Source organism: Mesoplodon densirostris, chromosome 1 (assembly GCF_025265405.1).
Source record: "Mesoplodon densirostris isolate mMesDen1 chromosome 1, mMesDen1 primary haplotype, whole genome shotgun sequence".
Lineage (NCBI taxonomy): Eukaryota > Metazoa > Chordata > Mammalia > Artiodactyla > Ziphiidae > Mesoplodon > Mesoplodon densirostris.
Window position 1 is genome coordinate 85,362,610 of NC_082661.1, and position 15,338 is coordinate 85,377,947.

The window sequence follows — 15,338 nt, forward strand, 5'->3', positions numbered from 1 at the left end:
TATAACTAGCTGTTCAATATTTAAACAATTTTCTCCTTCAGTCTCTTCCTTTCTCTAGCTAATATGTGATGTTCACACACACCTGGCTTCCCCTACCTAACAGCTTTCTGGCTTAACTCTGTGGTTCTAATTATTACCCATTGACCTTGTACCTTAACTTACAGACTTTTCTTCCTAAACAATGTCTTCATTACCCATTGCAGCAATGGCTCCTTGTCTTTCCACTACACCGAATATAAAATGCACGGCTTGGTTTTCCAGCTCTCCCTTGGAAGGGTCTTCTAACTTCCACTTGTTCATCCTCTTACTTTCCATCCCTAGTCAGTGAGCCCAAGACCAGTCAGACTAGCCATCACGTCTGTTCCATGAATAGGCCCACTTCATGGTGTCCCTGGAGTACCTTCATGCTCTCCCCTCTCCAAATCCTACACACATCAAAGACCCGGTTGCAGTCTCCCTTCCTCCATTAACAATAAGGATGGGCTACGTTGATCATCATCAGTCTCCTTCTCTACTGACCACGTACAGCCCACGTTACCAAACAACACAGGACTTACTAGATACTTTCTGGCATTAATCACCATTTTCATGAAACTACGAAAATTCCTTGATAACAGAAGCCGAATCTTATACTTTTATAGCTCTCTTTCTGCCTAGCAAAGTACCAGGCCCCAGGAACTGCACATTATCTCTTTGCCTAAAATGTAGGATAATTTCACTACATTTATAAAACACCAATCCTGAATCTAACCAAATAACTGCATCTACAAGAGTCCTCTTATATTGACTGCAGGCCTAACGTCGGGAAATTTCTCTACATAAGCAGATGTCTGCGCTTCAGCCATTTTGTTCCTATGACTGCCTATTTTTAAAAGAATAATTCAATAACTATCTGGAATCACTCTTCCTTTCATCCACCCATGTGGGAGAAGAAAGCACAAGCAATGAACTCTTCTCCCAAATATTTCACTGGCGGACTTGAAGCGCTCTTCATAATGGCAATCTTCCTAAGCCAAGAAGGAATCAAAGAATTAGATAATGAATCAAAACACAGTTTCCTAAACAAAGAATATCTTACTTCAATTTAATTTTCTGAAAAGATGTTCAACAAGAACAAATGACACAGTCCAGTTTCTAACTTTGCTACCATATGAGGGCTTTTTGTCTTTTTGATATATTACTTTTTGTGTCTTACTGTTTTGGTTTTCTTTACAGAGTGTTTGAATATCTGATGAGGTCTGGACACAGTACACCTTTTTAGAAGTTAGTTCTTTATATGGAAATGTTTCTAATACTCTTAGTCTCCAAAGAGTTCCCTGGTTAAGAAAATCCTACTGGAGGTATCACTCGTTTACCACTAAGGAAAGCAAAAAAAGAAACATCCCTGGGAAGTTCTTGGTTTCCTTTACTCAAACCACAAGGATGTAGGAAGAAATAAATATCTCTGAAACTCCTTTAATTTTTTTAAAAGTTATTATTACTTAGTGTAAGTCTGCTCTGCGGTGTATGTGAAAGCAAGATTGTGCAGTCTGACTTTTTCCCAGGACTTTTTTTTTTTTCAAAGAGAGGATGACGTTTCTCCAGATGTTTTTCCGGGTAATTATTTTTAAATAAACGAAGGAAAAAATAGCTTAGTGGTTTTTTTCACTCCAAAGCAGGGCAGTATGGCAATCCGTACACTAATAATCCATATCCTAATGATATGATGTTCAGTGCTGAGGTAGGAAGAGAAGGCAGCACCGCTGGCTCTTATCCTTAGGCTGTGCTTGACTCTGCACTGTAAATCTTTTCACGTCTGTTGTTTCCTTCCATAATTACTCCTGTGTTGATGTGAGGCTCAGGACCACAATCACATGACAAAGCACAGGGTACAAAGGACATGTCACCCAGTCAGTTCTCCAAAACATTAGACTTTAAAGAGGAGACAGCAAGCCTCTGATAGTCAGGCAAGAGCTTGCTATCTTTCCCCATCAAAGGTCAGCAGAGGACACGGTTGCTACATCGCTACAATTCTTTTTACATGAAGTTTTCCATTTACTGTATTTAGATAAAGGTAATGTGATTAGAGAGCTTTCTGAAATTCCCTCAAGATATCAGACATGTGGAATTTCCTAGAGAGATCTATGCATTAGTTGAATCACTTGCATACCTTGAAAATGCTCTGTAGTAAGAGATTTCACCATTAAAATGTATGCCTTTCAACTAACTTGCTTCAAGAAAATAAAAATGTCACAGTGGCTCAAAAATCAGATGAAAAGTGATATCACCTTTATTATCTCATTTGTCATTGCAAATGTTACTTAAGCGTGGTCCAGAAGGGAGCCTGAAAAGCTTGTCTGAAGAGTTAGTATCTTACTCACCAAATCAGCCAAAATGCAGGCTTCTGATGATGACAGGACTATCACTAGCATCTGCTCCTAAGATTTATTTAACACTTAGATATGTACCAGGCATTCTACCTGGTAGTGATGTGTGTTATGTCTTAAAACTTGTATGAACCCTATGAGGTAGGAATGCTGTTACCTCGATTTCACAAGCCAGGAAATGGAGGTGTAGAGAGATGAGTGTCCTGCCCACGGTCACAAAGGAACTCTGTGGCAGAGGTAGGATTTGAATCCAAGTCTGACCCCAGAGCCCAAAGTCTCCAACACTGTGTTCCACTGCCTTCACTAAGACCAAAAGTCTCTTTTTAGGCAGCACTTACTAAGTACTTAGGATAGAGCTAAGCACTTTTCAAATATTATCTTTTATCCCAGGGTGAAATTCTACCTTTTCTGATCTACTCTTAACAGTTTTCCAATGAAGCTCCTAAGCTGGGTGTATATAAACAAAAGCAAAACGCTTGGTAATTATCTAATGAAATAAGATTCTCAACATAAACAGTTTTTGAACTTCAGGCCAGAGATATTACTAACACAATATTGGACTTGCATTATGTTTTCCATTTCCCTTAAATAAAACCAGAGTATGCTGTGGGACCTTGACCAACTGAAATTTTGTACCATCAAATTATGCTGTGGCTTTTACTTTTAAAACTACAATTTAAAAGAAACAATCTCTTCTGTTGCTGGGGTGAATGCCTTACCGCTGTATGTAAGAGTTATTCACACCGCGGTGATCCAAATCGTGGCTTAAGGCAGCAATCAGCAGTGCGAGTATCTCCAGGTCAGTCAGCCTGTTCTGCACGACCGAAGAGTAGAAGAAAGAAAGAGAAAGAACAATTTGGTAAAGTGCATTTTACCACCTCTTCCCACCGATCACCTGGTTTTCTCCTTAGTGCTTTACATATGTGCTTTCTAGTCACATAGGACTCACGCTAGAATCCTACTCTGCAGGCAATCAGTTGTACTTTGTTTTCAGAATGGGATTATCATTATCAACAGAAAAAGTTCAAATGCCTCAAATAATCAATAACCTGTCCACCTATATAGTCAATATTTTTTTTTTTAAAGAAGATGTTGGGGGTAGGAGTTTATTAATTAATTAATTTATTTTTGCTGTGTTGGGTCTTTGTTTTCTGTGCGAGGGCTTTCTCTAGTTGTGGCAAGCGGGGTCCACTCTTCATTGTGGTGTGTGGGCCTCTCACTATCACGGCCTCTCCTGTTGCGGAGCACAGGCTCCAGACGTGCAGGCTCAGCAGTTGTGGCTCACGGGCCTAGTTGCTCCGCGGCATGTGGGATCCTCCCAGACCAGGGCTCGAACCCGTGTCCCCTGCATTAGCAGGCAGATTCTCAACCACTGCGCCACCAGGGAAGCCCTCAATATTTTTAATACTTAAAAATCTATATATATATATATATATATATATGTGGAATAATCCAAATAAACTTTTTTTTTAACATCTTTACTGGAGTATAATTGCTTTACAATGGTGTGTTAGTTTCTGCTTTATAACAAAGTGAATCAGCTATACGTATACATATATTCCCATATCTCCTCCCTCTTTGTGTCTCCCTCCCACCCTCCCTATCCACCCCTCTAGGTGGTCACAAAGCACCGAGCTGATCTCCCTGTGCTATGTGGCTGCTTCCCACTAGCTATCTATTTTACACCAAATAAACTTTAAATAATTGTTTTCTCTGTGATTTTCAGTTCCCTGCAGATTCTGCTGCCTTCGCTCTCTGTTGTCAGTTGTTATATCCTTCACTCTCTCCTATTAGAAACATAGACAATGTGAATATTAGCAAACAATAGGGAAAAAAAAGAGGATTAGGAATGAAAATTTGGCTTTGAAAAGTTGTGCAATATATTCCAAAGCCAAATAGAGGTTATTTTTTAATACCTGCCATTTGTATTATCTGCATGACTGTTCTCCTTCATTAGAAAGAAAACACAAGGTAAAACTATTATCAGCTGTATTCTGCTGCAACTCTCAACATTCTGTATAGTATGTCTACAACATACACAAAAATCACCATTTTGTTATTCTTCATAAAAATCAAGGACAGACTTCAGTGGTATAGTCCTTATGACCATCCCATACCACAAAATAGGTTCACCCTATTTCTTTCTTTTTTTTATATAAATAAATTTATTTATTTATTTATTTTTGGCTGTGTTGGGTCTTCGTTTCTGTGCGAGGGCTTTCTCTACTTGAGGCAAGTGGGGGCCACACTTCATTGCGGTGCGCGGGCCTCTCACTGTCGTGGCCTCTCTTGTTGTGGAGCACAAGCTCCAGACGTGCAGGCTCAGTAGTTGTGGCTCATGGGCCTAGATGCTCCGCGGCATGTGGGATCTTCCCAGACCTGGGCTCGAACCCGTGTCCCCTGCATTGGCAGGCGGATTCTCAACCACTGCGCCACCAGGGAAGCCCCACCCTATTTCTTATAAATGTTTGCTACGGCAGGAAAGTACTACTATGGTATCTGATATGGCTTCTTGGACAACAATCACTTTTTTTAGCTCTAGCCAGCTGAAATGTGTACTCTATGAAAGTAGAGACAGCGAATAACATTTTTAGAATTTATTAAATAAAAAAGAGCATGGAAGCTCTGAATTAAAAACAGTTTTATGATGTATGCCCGGAATCACTGACATAGAATAACTTGTCGATTCCCACTGAAGTTAGAATCTAAGGACAGAGATATGAAAAATTTGGCCCGGAAAAGAACGAATTACTTGAACGTTTTCTGCATTGATCTTCCTGTAAACAGTCTCTGGTCAATGTATATGAAACCGAAACCTTTTCCATGAAATAGTACTTATAAGATTAACAGAGTGCTCCAGAGAAAATGTGACAGAGAACCCTGGACTCATCTATGGAGCCAAGTTCAGGATCTGAGTGGTTTTTGAGGAATTCTACTATGGAGCAGGTTGAATGTGAACATGAGAAATTTGATACTTTTCTTATATTGTAGAGTTTTCTTCTGAAGGAAGCATTTATTTGCCCAAAGGCTATTAAAAGTTTAACATGAAGCTATTTTAAAGATTTTTAAAAATAGGCCATATATATTATATATGAAAGAAAATTAGAAATTATTTTGCCATACCAGTGTTCCCTAATTAACAAAATGTAATTTATTTTGTAAGTGGCATTAAATATTATTCTCAATCGTCATTAGTGCACATTAAAAAACACTTGAAAGAATATGCCGTATTCTTGCAGCAAAGCAACAGAATGTCTTAAATATATAAATGGCTCTAAGAAGTACCTGAATTTTGCCTGCTTTTAGTGCGGCAAACATGCACTGAGCTGTATTAAAGGCATGTCTCCAATTATGATAGGCGACATTCTTCCGATAGTTCTTCTTAACACTTAAAATCCACCTGCAAAGAACCTTTAGGAAATAAAGCGTAAGTAGTAAAAATAACTGCTGACGTTTATCACACATTTATTAATCTTCACGCACTGTACAAAGCATTTACATCTAACTCCCGGGACTCTGAGGGAGGCATTACCATTTTGATTATTGTACAGATGAGGAAAGTGACATTCAGAGACTTGCCCAAGGTCACAGTGCTTGTAAAGGGTGGGCCCAAAAGTCAAACCTCAGCAGTTTGACTTCAGAGCCTACCATGCAAACCACCATGCTAACTAAATTAGATGTGAAATGCAAGGCAGCTCAAAGAAAGGTACTTTTGTCATGGGTAGGGCACAGACTAGCTTTCTAAAAGATATTATGTCCATGTGTCATCAATTAGGAGAGTCCAAGTAGGCAGTCACACGTGCATGAATTCACTCTCAGGGAGCCATGCAAGCAGCCAGTCTCCAGGTCTTCTCATGCTCCCATTCTGTATGTCTGCAAAGGTAATTGTGCGAGGCTCTGGTGATGGCTTGGGGGCAAGGCACACAGCACATGTCCAAGGACAAACTGGAGCTCCAAGTCCCAATCTTTGTCCCTTTTAAACTATGCTTAAATATTCAGGCAGAGTTACTGCTTGGTTACCAAGAAGTAATTAACAAAAAGTAATATATGCAACATAAAGCCCTGGTGTGTGTGTGTGTGTGTTATACACATATTTTAAAAGATGGGGAAAAAAAGGATAGATTTCAGAAAAATCTCACAAGCTGGGTTTAATTCAACTCCTAAGTGGTGTATTCAGTAAAATCCCCAGGGACTCATGGGCTGTAAGCTTGATAATTTTGTGTTTGTGTTAGCATCAGAGTCTGCCTCTCTTCAATACTGAATGATTTACTATACTTTTGGGGATCTCTAAAAATAAATATGTGCTTCTCCCTACGTGTATCACTGGAGATATTTCAAACACAAAGGGCATTGCCCTGGGGAATAGAAAAAGTACCAGGGAAACGAATGTTGCTTTAACAATATTCAACACAGTTTGATTGGCTGTAAAAGTAGGCCAAAAACAAGGTTTCTTCTTTGTTGGTAGAAATTGTTTATAGAGGATTTGGCAGAAAAATCAATGCTTTCATATCCTCCCTTTTCTTTTCAGGTCTCTTTGTTCCTGTTCTATGACGCAGTTCACAGGGAATTCTGATAAAAAGAACCCAAATGTCCCCTAGCTCTTGCACCCCTGAGTAACCATATTTCCCAGAGGATTTCCGTATGCCTAAGGTTGATGTGCTAACCTGAAGTACACTGCAGCATGACCATTTCTCAACAAAGTCGACCCCGAAGATGATAGATTCATCTTACTAGGAGCATTTTAAGTAAGAGCAATTAACTTTCTTTGATATGCTTAGAAAGTGAAGTGTCATAGAAAATTACTGGTGATTAATTAAAGAGTCAAGGAAAATAAGCAGGAAAACCCAAAAATTTAACCTATGGACATCTCTCTTTACTAATCATAAATCTGTAGATATAATTAAGTAGGCACTTATGCATATAATGTGAAATAATGACCAAAATGACTCTATGAAACCTAATTCCTGATGGACTACTCTATTCTGCTTCTTCTTTTTTTTTATCTGGCCACGCTGTGTGGCTTGTGGGATCTTAGTTCCCCGAACAGGGATAAAACCCGGGCCATGGCAGTGAAAGCGCTGAGTCCTAACCACTGGACCGCCAGGGAACTCCCTATACTGCTTCTATGGAAACGGGCCTACTGAACTAGGTAACCCAATGGATACCCCACTGTATCTACTTAATAACTAGATTCAAGTACAGTTTTGGATTCTGTTATCAAATGTTCTTAACAGCATTTAGGAAAACTATGGTCAGATCTGCTTAATGCTTGGTGGATATGCCTGGTGTGTTCAAACTGTAGTACAATCTTTTGTACAGGACTACTGAATAATTATGTGCAGTTTGGAAGACCCTAGGGAGCATGCTCAATACACTGAATCAGTCTCCAACATTACAAAGGCTCCCTAAGTCCTGCACGGCATCCTTAAGATGCTATGGGAGAAAGCGAAGAAAGAAAAAACATAGCTCAGCTCCTGCCTTCAAGAATTTCAATCAGTAGTGAGTGAAAGTAACAAAAGTGCACATATAAAGGAAATAAGTTCACATAAAAATGGGAGCACAAGTTTATAAACTGTCAATAGCATTCCAAGTGGCATGAAGTCAATCCTAGGGTTCTCCCAGAAATAGAGATTTTGAAGTCAGGCTCTGAGGAAAAGTATGTTATGGCACAACATACTTGGAGCAGACTTGGAAGTGGAGCCATCCTGTCCATTCAGGGGAGGAGTGACATGTAAAAGACAGAAGGTCAAGGAAAACAAGTACAGCACACGCAGATTTGTTGGAGTAGAGTTGAAGAATCTGCTTCAGAGATCAGCAAGAATTACAGGAGAGTAACTCAAGATTTGGAAGCCAAGCAGAGACAGGAAGATCTAACATAACTTTCAGTAGGAAATATTCTTTGTCGGGGCACTTCATGATGCTTAACATCCTCTCTAGCAGTAACATTTTAATTTTATCATCCTAAAATTATATCTGAAATGTACAGTGACAATAATATCTGAAATAAACAAAACAGAAGAGTCACTAAGGCAGGAAGGCCAACCAGAATAATAGCAATGTTCATGTTGATGTTGGCCGGAATTAGAATAGTAGTTATTCAAACAGAAAAGGAGAGTAGATGAATGAGACATTGAGGAGAAATATCTGCCTAATGGATAAACATTCAAGGAAAGGTAAAAATAAAGACTGTAAAAGAAATTCTCAGTGACTATCTTCATACCCAACACTCAAATGCTATCTAAAAGCTTATGTTTTTAAGAAATAAGAAATAAATCAGCTTATATAAGAATTTCATAAATAGGTACAAGGATCGTATTCCTGTTCTGTCCAGGCCCTTTCAACAGAATCAGCACTAGTGTAAAGTATGGGCGATCTCAGGAATGGAAAGGGATTTGAGTCGCTATCTAGGTTTTTAAGTCCCATGACTAGCAAGAAGCATAACTGAGATCTGCATTTAGAACTTCTGGCTCTAAATGAGATCTTCATTCCATTAATAGAAAAGGCTTTTTAAAATGAGCCCTATAACCTATAACAGAGAAATCTGATAGGGAAATATAACCATGGTCAAATTTGGTCTAAGGAAGGGATAACTGACATGTACTCTACACCTGTGTATTAATCGAAATATACAAGTGTGCACACATACACATGCATGCAAATAGACAATCTCACAGATGCATGTGTAATTCTCACAGGACTCCCATAGGGGAGGTCATACCACTATTCCCAATTAACAGATTACAAAACTGAGAATGTGAGAGATTAACTGCCCCCCAAAATTAGAGGTAATCACTAGTTGAGCTATGACTCAAAATCCATGAACTTTCTACTCCACCATGTTATGTCAATTTCTTCATTTGTAAAACAGGGACAATAATAACCAAAGAACCTTTCTTGAGAGCTTCTTAAAATAATTAAATGATATGATATCTCTTAATCAACACGCTCTTACAGGAGTGAAGTATTACTAGAGAAGAGTCTACAGACAGTTGGTCTTTGTTTTCACCCAAGAGTAATATAAACTTCCGTTAAATTACAGAAAGAACTAGATTCGGGCCCCCAGTAATACCAGAAATGACACTGTATTAACCTTAGCTATATTAGCTCTCAGTTTTCATGCCTCAGTGAGGCTTTGAGAGCAGGGACGACTCATCACTGAAATGTGTACCTAGCACAGTACAGGATACACTGTTTTACTGTTAATAAATTTTCATATTATGAATGAATGGATTGTTGGATAGTGGAGGCCTTCAAGGTATTTACATTTCCAGATAGGAAATCTGTACAAGAAGAATAGACATTCAACTGACCAGAAAAAAGTAGTTTTAAAGGCAAATTACTGAATTTTTTTTCATATCGGCCTTTCTATTCTTCCTTATTCTTTGATGAGATACACGTAGCCATTATGAAACAGAATAGAATTCCCTGATATCTCCCAACTGGTATTAGAAGGTATTGATTTCAGTCTTGCTATTTTCTGAGAGGCAAATAAGGTAATCGACGGGGGTTAAAATCAGTTTTCATCTTCACTCCATATGGGTGACCCTGTTTGAACCAAGATCTTGGCTTCACATCAACCTCTTCACTCCCTCATTTCCAAAGGAGTTCACTCTGTTTTGGTCCTTCTTTCTACTGTGTTATCGTAACCTCTGCAATCAGATCATGTTACTTCCCTGCTTAAAATTCCTCAGTGACTCACCATTGTTTTCAGGATAAAATCCAAATTCCTCTGAATAGTGTACAAGGTTCTACAGAATCTGCTTCTTGGTTGCTTTTCTCACCACTCTCACCCCCTCAACCAGTGCTCCATGCCTCCAACCTCCTCTTTCTGTCATCCTGCCTTTGCACATCCTGCTCTCACTGTTGGGAATATTCTCCCCTATTCTTCAACCTGGTGCTTGATACATGTGGGAACCCAATACATGTCTTTTTAATGGTTGATAACTTTTCTTTAAACACCCTGGGTATGCATTAGGTGACAGTATATGAATCTCTGAAACTTAAAAATCCTTATTCCATACTAGCGTCCAAAACTAATTCTCTCTCTTACACACACACACACACACACACATACACACTTTCCAGGGGACATCACTGCATTCCTACCTCATGTTTCATCTGGAAGTTCTGCACAAGGTTGAGGTCAGTGAACATCCGGATTGTGCACAGTGCCGTTTCCAGGTCAGATAGCTCAAAGTCACTGAAGCTGAAGTCGGTGATTTTAAGGGTCTGGGCAGATGGTACCATGGCAGCCTTAGGTAAGGGGAGAAGAAGAAAGTGAAATAAAGCTGTTAAAGCAGCAGTGATTCACAGAGTTTTCTTGCTTTGCTATGGGGAAAGAGCACACTGTGTTTATTTTTTTTCCTTTTAATGTCATATACTCGAAATCTTTTAATGTAAAGTTACTCCTTTTTCTTTTCTTTTTTTTTAAACTGAGCACACATGTGGGTAACTAATAGGGTTCCAGGTAGGCCAGGTGGAGGAGAGAGGGTAACTGTACCTAGAACAGTAGGCAGAACTAAGGACTCCAGTGATCCTGCCCTTTTATACCTCCTCAGTGTTCAACAGATACTTATTGAGTAATTATTAGCCCCGTCCCAGAGGATAAGTGGTGAGCAGGATAATGATAATGTTCTAAGCATTTTACATTTAATTCTCAAGACAACCTTATGAAATCGATACTCTAGCTCCATTTTTCAAGTACAGAAACGTGAGCATGGATGAACACTTCCTTACCCACGGTAGCACAGCCAGGAAAGGACTGGAGCCTGGCTTCCAATGCAGACAGACTATGCTGCTCTCAGATTTGACACAATCTCTAATCTAGAGACCAACAGAACCTACTTTACCCAAGCCTGACCACAAGAATCACCTAGGGTGCCTATTAAAAGTAGAATTAGTGGGCTTCCCTGGTGGCGTAGTGGTTGAGAGAGTCCGCCTGCTGATGCAGGGGACATGGGTTCGTGCCCCGGTCCGCGAAGATCCCACATGCCGCGGAGCGGCTGGGCCCGTGGGCCATGGCCGCTGAGCCTGCGTGTCCGGAGCCTGTGCTCCGCAACAGGAGAGGCCACAACAGTGAGAGGCCCACATACCGCAAAAAAAAAAAAAAAAAAAAAAAAAATAGAATTAGTGATTCTGATTCAGTAGGTCTGGGATGGGTTAAGAAACTGGTTTTTTGGAGGGGGATCTGTTTTTTAATTAACATCCTCAGTTTTGATTTATTAGTCATTTAATTGTAGTAAAACACTTGCAATTTCTTCAAATACACCTTGCTTTTTTTTTTTTTTTTTAAATCAACGTTCCTTTTACCTCCTGCTTCTCCTACTTTCTTTAACTAAAGGACTTAAGACACAGTTCCCATCCAAAGAAGAGTTAAATGCCCTTCAGAGCTAAGCCCACCTTGGGAATACCTGTTTAATTACACGAAGTTCACTATAATGTAATTTTTGTTAATCTGTCTCCTAAGTACACTGCGACTGACAGGTGGGGCTGTACCTTATACATCTTTGTATCCATTGTGTCTACTGATGGATAGTTTTGATATGTTAATACGAATATTTATTAAATGAATGGAAGGGGAAAAAATCTTATTCCCTTCACTTAATTTGAGTTATAAGTTCTGGTTTTAAGGTCCCAAAACTTCTTAGGAGGGTAGAGCCCATTAACTTGAGTTGGAAAACTAGCAGACCTGGCAAATGCATTCCAATTTGTTTGGTTTGGTACTGAATATTTTTTAAAAACCACCGAATTTGTTATACTATTTAAAAATTGGGAGAGTTTTAACAATAAAACAGGATTTCTGGCGTCTCCTGGAAAATCCGGCCACGTTGAGCCCCAATTCCCATGAAGCAATGCTGGCCACAGCCGAGGCCCCCCGGCTCCCTCATACTGAGCAAAGCTGTCAGGCTTCTCTCCTAGATTTCCTGCTGCGCCCCTGCCAGCATGAGAACTTGTAAGAACCCCACTCCTCCATCCCCTTGACTATTCACTCTGCCAGAACTGTAACTGCCTGAGCCAGATGTGTCTGAGATTTACGTGATGAAAAGAGGCTTTAACTTGGTGTGGGGCAGAGGGAAGAAAACCAGGTTCTTTCCAATGTTTTTTCCTTGATTCCCTCCAAACCCCTTAAGTTTCTTCTGAGAATCTGGTATATCACTTCTCTGCCTTCCCTCCATCTTTTGTGAAGTAAAAAGGTCAATACTACTAAAACCTTACGGAGCAATCTAGAACTTTCCCTACCAGCCTGAGGGCGCGCGCACATTCTCTGCTCATCGGGACCCTCGCGTTTTACTTCCATATACCAGACCTGATTAAACTTTAAAAGAATGTCACCCTCTTCATACTCCAAACCAAGATTCTTTGCCCAAGCCCAAAATTCACGAGGAAATACGCCTTCTGTGCAGTCAATTCGACAGGCTAATGCGTGGGCTGAACTAGGGGAAGAAAGGAGGGCTGAAAATGCTCCGAGAAAGGGTAGCGCTGTTTACACCAGCCTCCAACACCGAGATGGAGCCGATAGCTTGAGGGGTACGGGGAAGTGTGGAGGTGGGAGTAGGCCCACCTTTTAACTCAGAGCAGATGACAGCTGCTTCCCTTAAACATTGCACAAGAGAACAGATGTTTGTTCCTTAGGGCATCATTATTCTTAGAGCAGGAAGTTTTCTCTCTTTCCTTCCACAAAGGATATTCTAAACACTACGGGATGAAGACGGCCAACATGGCTTGTGCCTCGCTCCATTATACACTCTAACTCCCGACCGCTCTCTCCTGAGAGCAAAGACGCTTTTCTTCTGCTTGTTCAGCCATGTCACACCACGACTCAACTTTCTAAGCTGACCTAGGGGGGATGTGCAGACATTTTCCTTCAGAACCTTGTGGTCAGTGATACAGAGGTTCGGAATTCTTGGGATCGATTGCTAATAAGCCATGAGAAAGTCACACATCATTTAAAGCTCTCGTAAACTGCTTCTCTGACCATCACAAGAGAATTCAACTTTCTGTCTGCCCTGACAGGGCTTGGGATAAAGGGGATTTTAAGTAAAAAATATTGCCTGTCATTCTAACTTACCATTTTATAAAACGAAATAGTCTACATCTTACGAATAGCACGGAAAAAAATATGTGGTATTTCTGGGAGAGGTTATGTATATACAATTCTGGATTTTTATAGCTTCTTTCACTGACCGTTTGATTTGTTAGAATTTGCAAAGTGAGACTTCTGACTTTGTTTTTCTTTGGGGGATAATATAACTTTTGCATCATGATGTTGAAGACAAACAAATAACATATTTTATAGATTCTGTAAAGCTATAAATGTGTATATGTATTATGGTTGACTAATCCAATTCGAACTTCTGGAACTACGATACCACCTAATACTGCACAATACTGCTTATTTCCCCACATGAAACCACAGTGCCTGTGAATTCTCAGGCAATAGCAATTAGATATTTTAGTGCTTCATCTGAATATAGTTAAGCCTTTCTAGGGTTGGGAGTTCTAATTTGTGTCAAATTAACCAAATATGGAATATAAAGAATATACAAAGCTCCCTGGGTTAAAGATTCAACCTGTCAGTTTGGTAGTATAAAGTCATTTTTCTTCTGAGTTCTTTAATTATATCTGCCACTCAAACTAATAAAGAAACTAGTTACCTCTCGTGACTCTTTAGAGGAAATTCTTCATTTAAGTCCCTTTTTTATGACTCTTTTTTCTAATGTCTTGATCCCTTTTCACCATTCTTGCAAAAATTTAAAAAAAAAACAAAACTCTGGAAGTGAAATTCACTAAGGGTGGAACTGGACATATCCTTGGGAATAGGACTGGATTGGGTTAAAGGAAGCAGTATTCAGAGCTATAAAAATACTTCAACTGCTCAGTGATCTGTAATGAAAACCAGCTGTTCTGAGTACCATCTGACTGATGAGGAGCTATATAATAAACTGATCACCAGCCAGCATTATCCTAGATCAGCTACCACATTTGCATTTGGCATTAGATAATGATCATAAAAAGAGAAACCTGAAAGCAAGGTGAAGCACATGGTAAAGGAGTGTTTGCTATTAGGGGTTCTAGTCCCGATGCCCCACTGACTTTGTCACCCTGAACAAGATGTTCAACCTCTGCCCATTTTCTCACCTGTAAAATGAGGGGGTTGTCTCTAAGGTTTAATTTATCTCTGTGTCCACAGGACTCCAGGATCTATAACTGCCTTCTCACTTTGGAATCCAAGGCCACCCTGTGAGTGGCATCTAAATCTTGCCAGTGACCTTCCTGTACAGGCCCAAGCTCCATCTCTGACTCTCTCACCATTTAAAAAAGTAAATGGATGGTGCTCCTTAGCTGTTACGGTTATACTATGCTTTTCATGCTTGATTCCTCACACGTGAGAGAAGGGATATTCCACTCCTCCTGGTTTAAACAGAGGACCCTAGCCTCTCATGAGTGCAGAGGAGGGTTAGACTGGGTACGTGGTAGCCTCTATACTTACTGCAATAATGCTCTAAATGAAAAATTGAGTTTTTGGAAATTGCCATCATTTGATTTTTTTATGCAAGGTGGGGAGAGGTGTCTATGTTTTTGCCATTTGTTTTCAAGGTTAATTAATGCTCTCTCTTTCACTTCTGGGCCTCTTTAACTGTTTCTCCTCCTCTGACTAGAATACACCCCCCACACACACACAAGTTTTCATATAGCTAGTTCTTTTCCATTTTTTTATGTCTCAGCTGCACCAGAGAAACATTCACTGGACTCTGTGGTAGATACTGTAGCAAGACTCCATTAACATAACATCTATTTCAACCTTTTCCTAGTGAGCCTTCATTTTCTGAAGAGTCAAGAAAGCTCAAAAATATATTTCCCTGACTCCCTTTCAGCTAGGGTTCCAGATGAAATTTGGTTTCTTCAATGAGGTATACTTGAGTGAGACCTGAATTTCAAACTAACACAGTGCCTACCACATGAGGAACCCGT

General features: G+C 39.8%; 1 protein-coding gene across 4 annotated transcripts in view; it reads right to left on the reverse strand.

Moving 5' to 3' along the window:
* Window positions 1-15,338, reverse strand: part of PDE5A (phosphodiesterase 5A) — a 140,812-nt gene that overhangs the window by 26,027 nt on the left and 99,447 nt on the right. For all 4 annotated transcript variants that reach the window (XM_060105484.1, XM_060105455.1, XM_060105475.1 and 1 more), the window contains exons 12-14: window positions 10,473-10,619; window positions 5,652-5,777; window positions 3,086-3,180 (exon numbers count right to left, since the gene is read on the reverse strand). In XM_060105484.1, coding sequence (XP_059961467.1) covers window positions 3,086-3,180; window positions 5,652-5,777; window positions 10,473-10,619 — 368 coding nt within the window. The remainder of the gene's footprint in view (window positions 1-3,085; window positions 3,181-5,651; window positions 5,778-10,472; window positions 10,620-15,338) is intronic.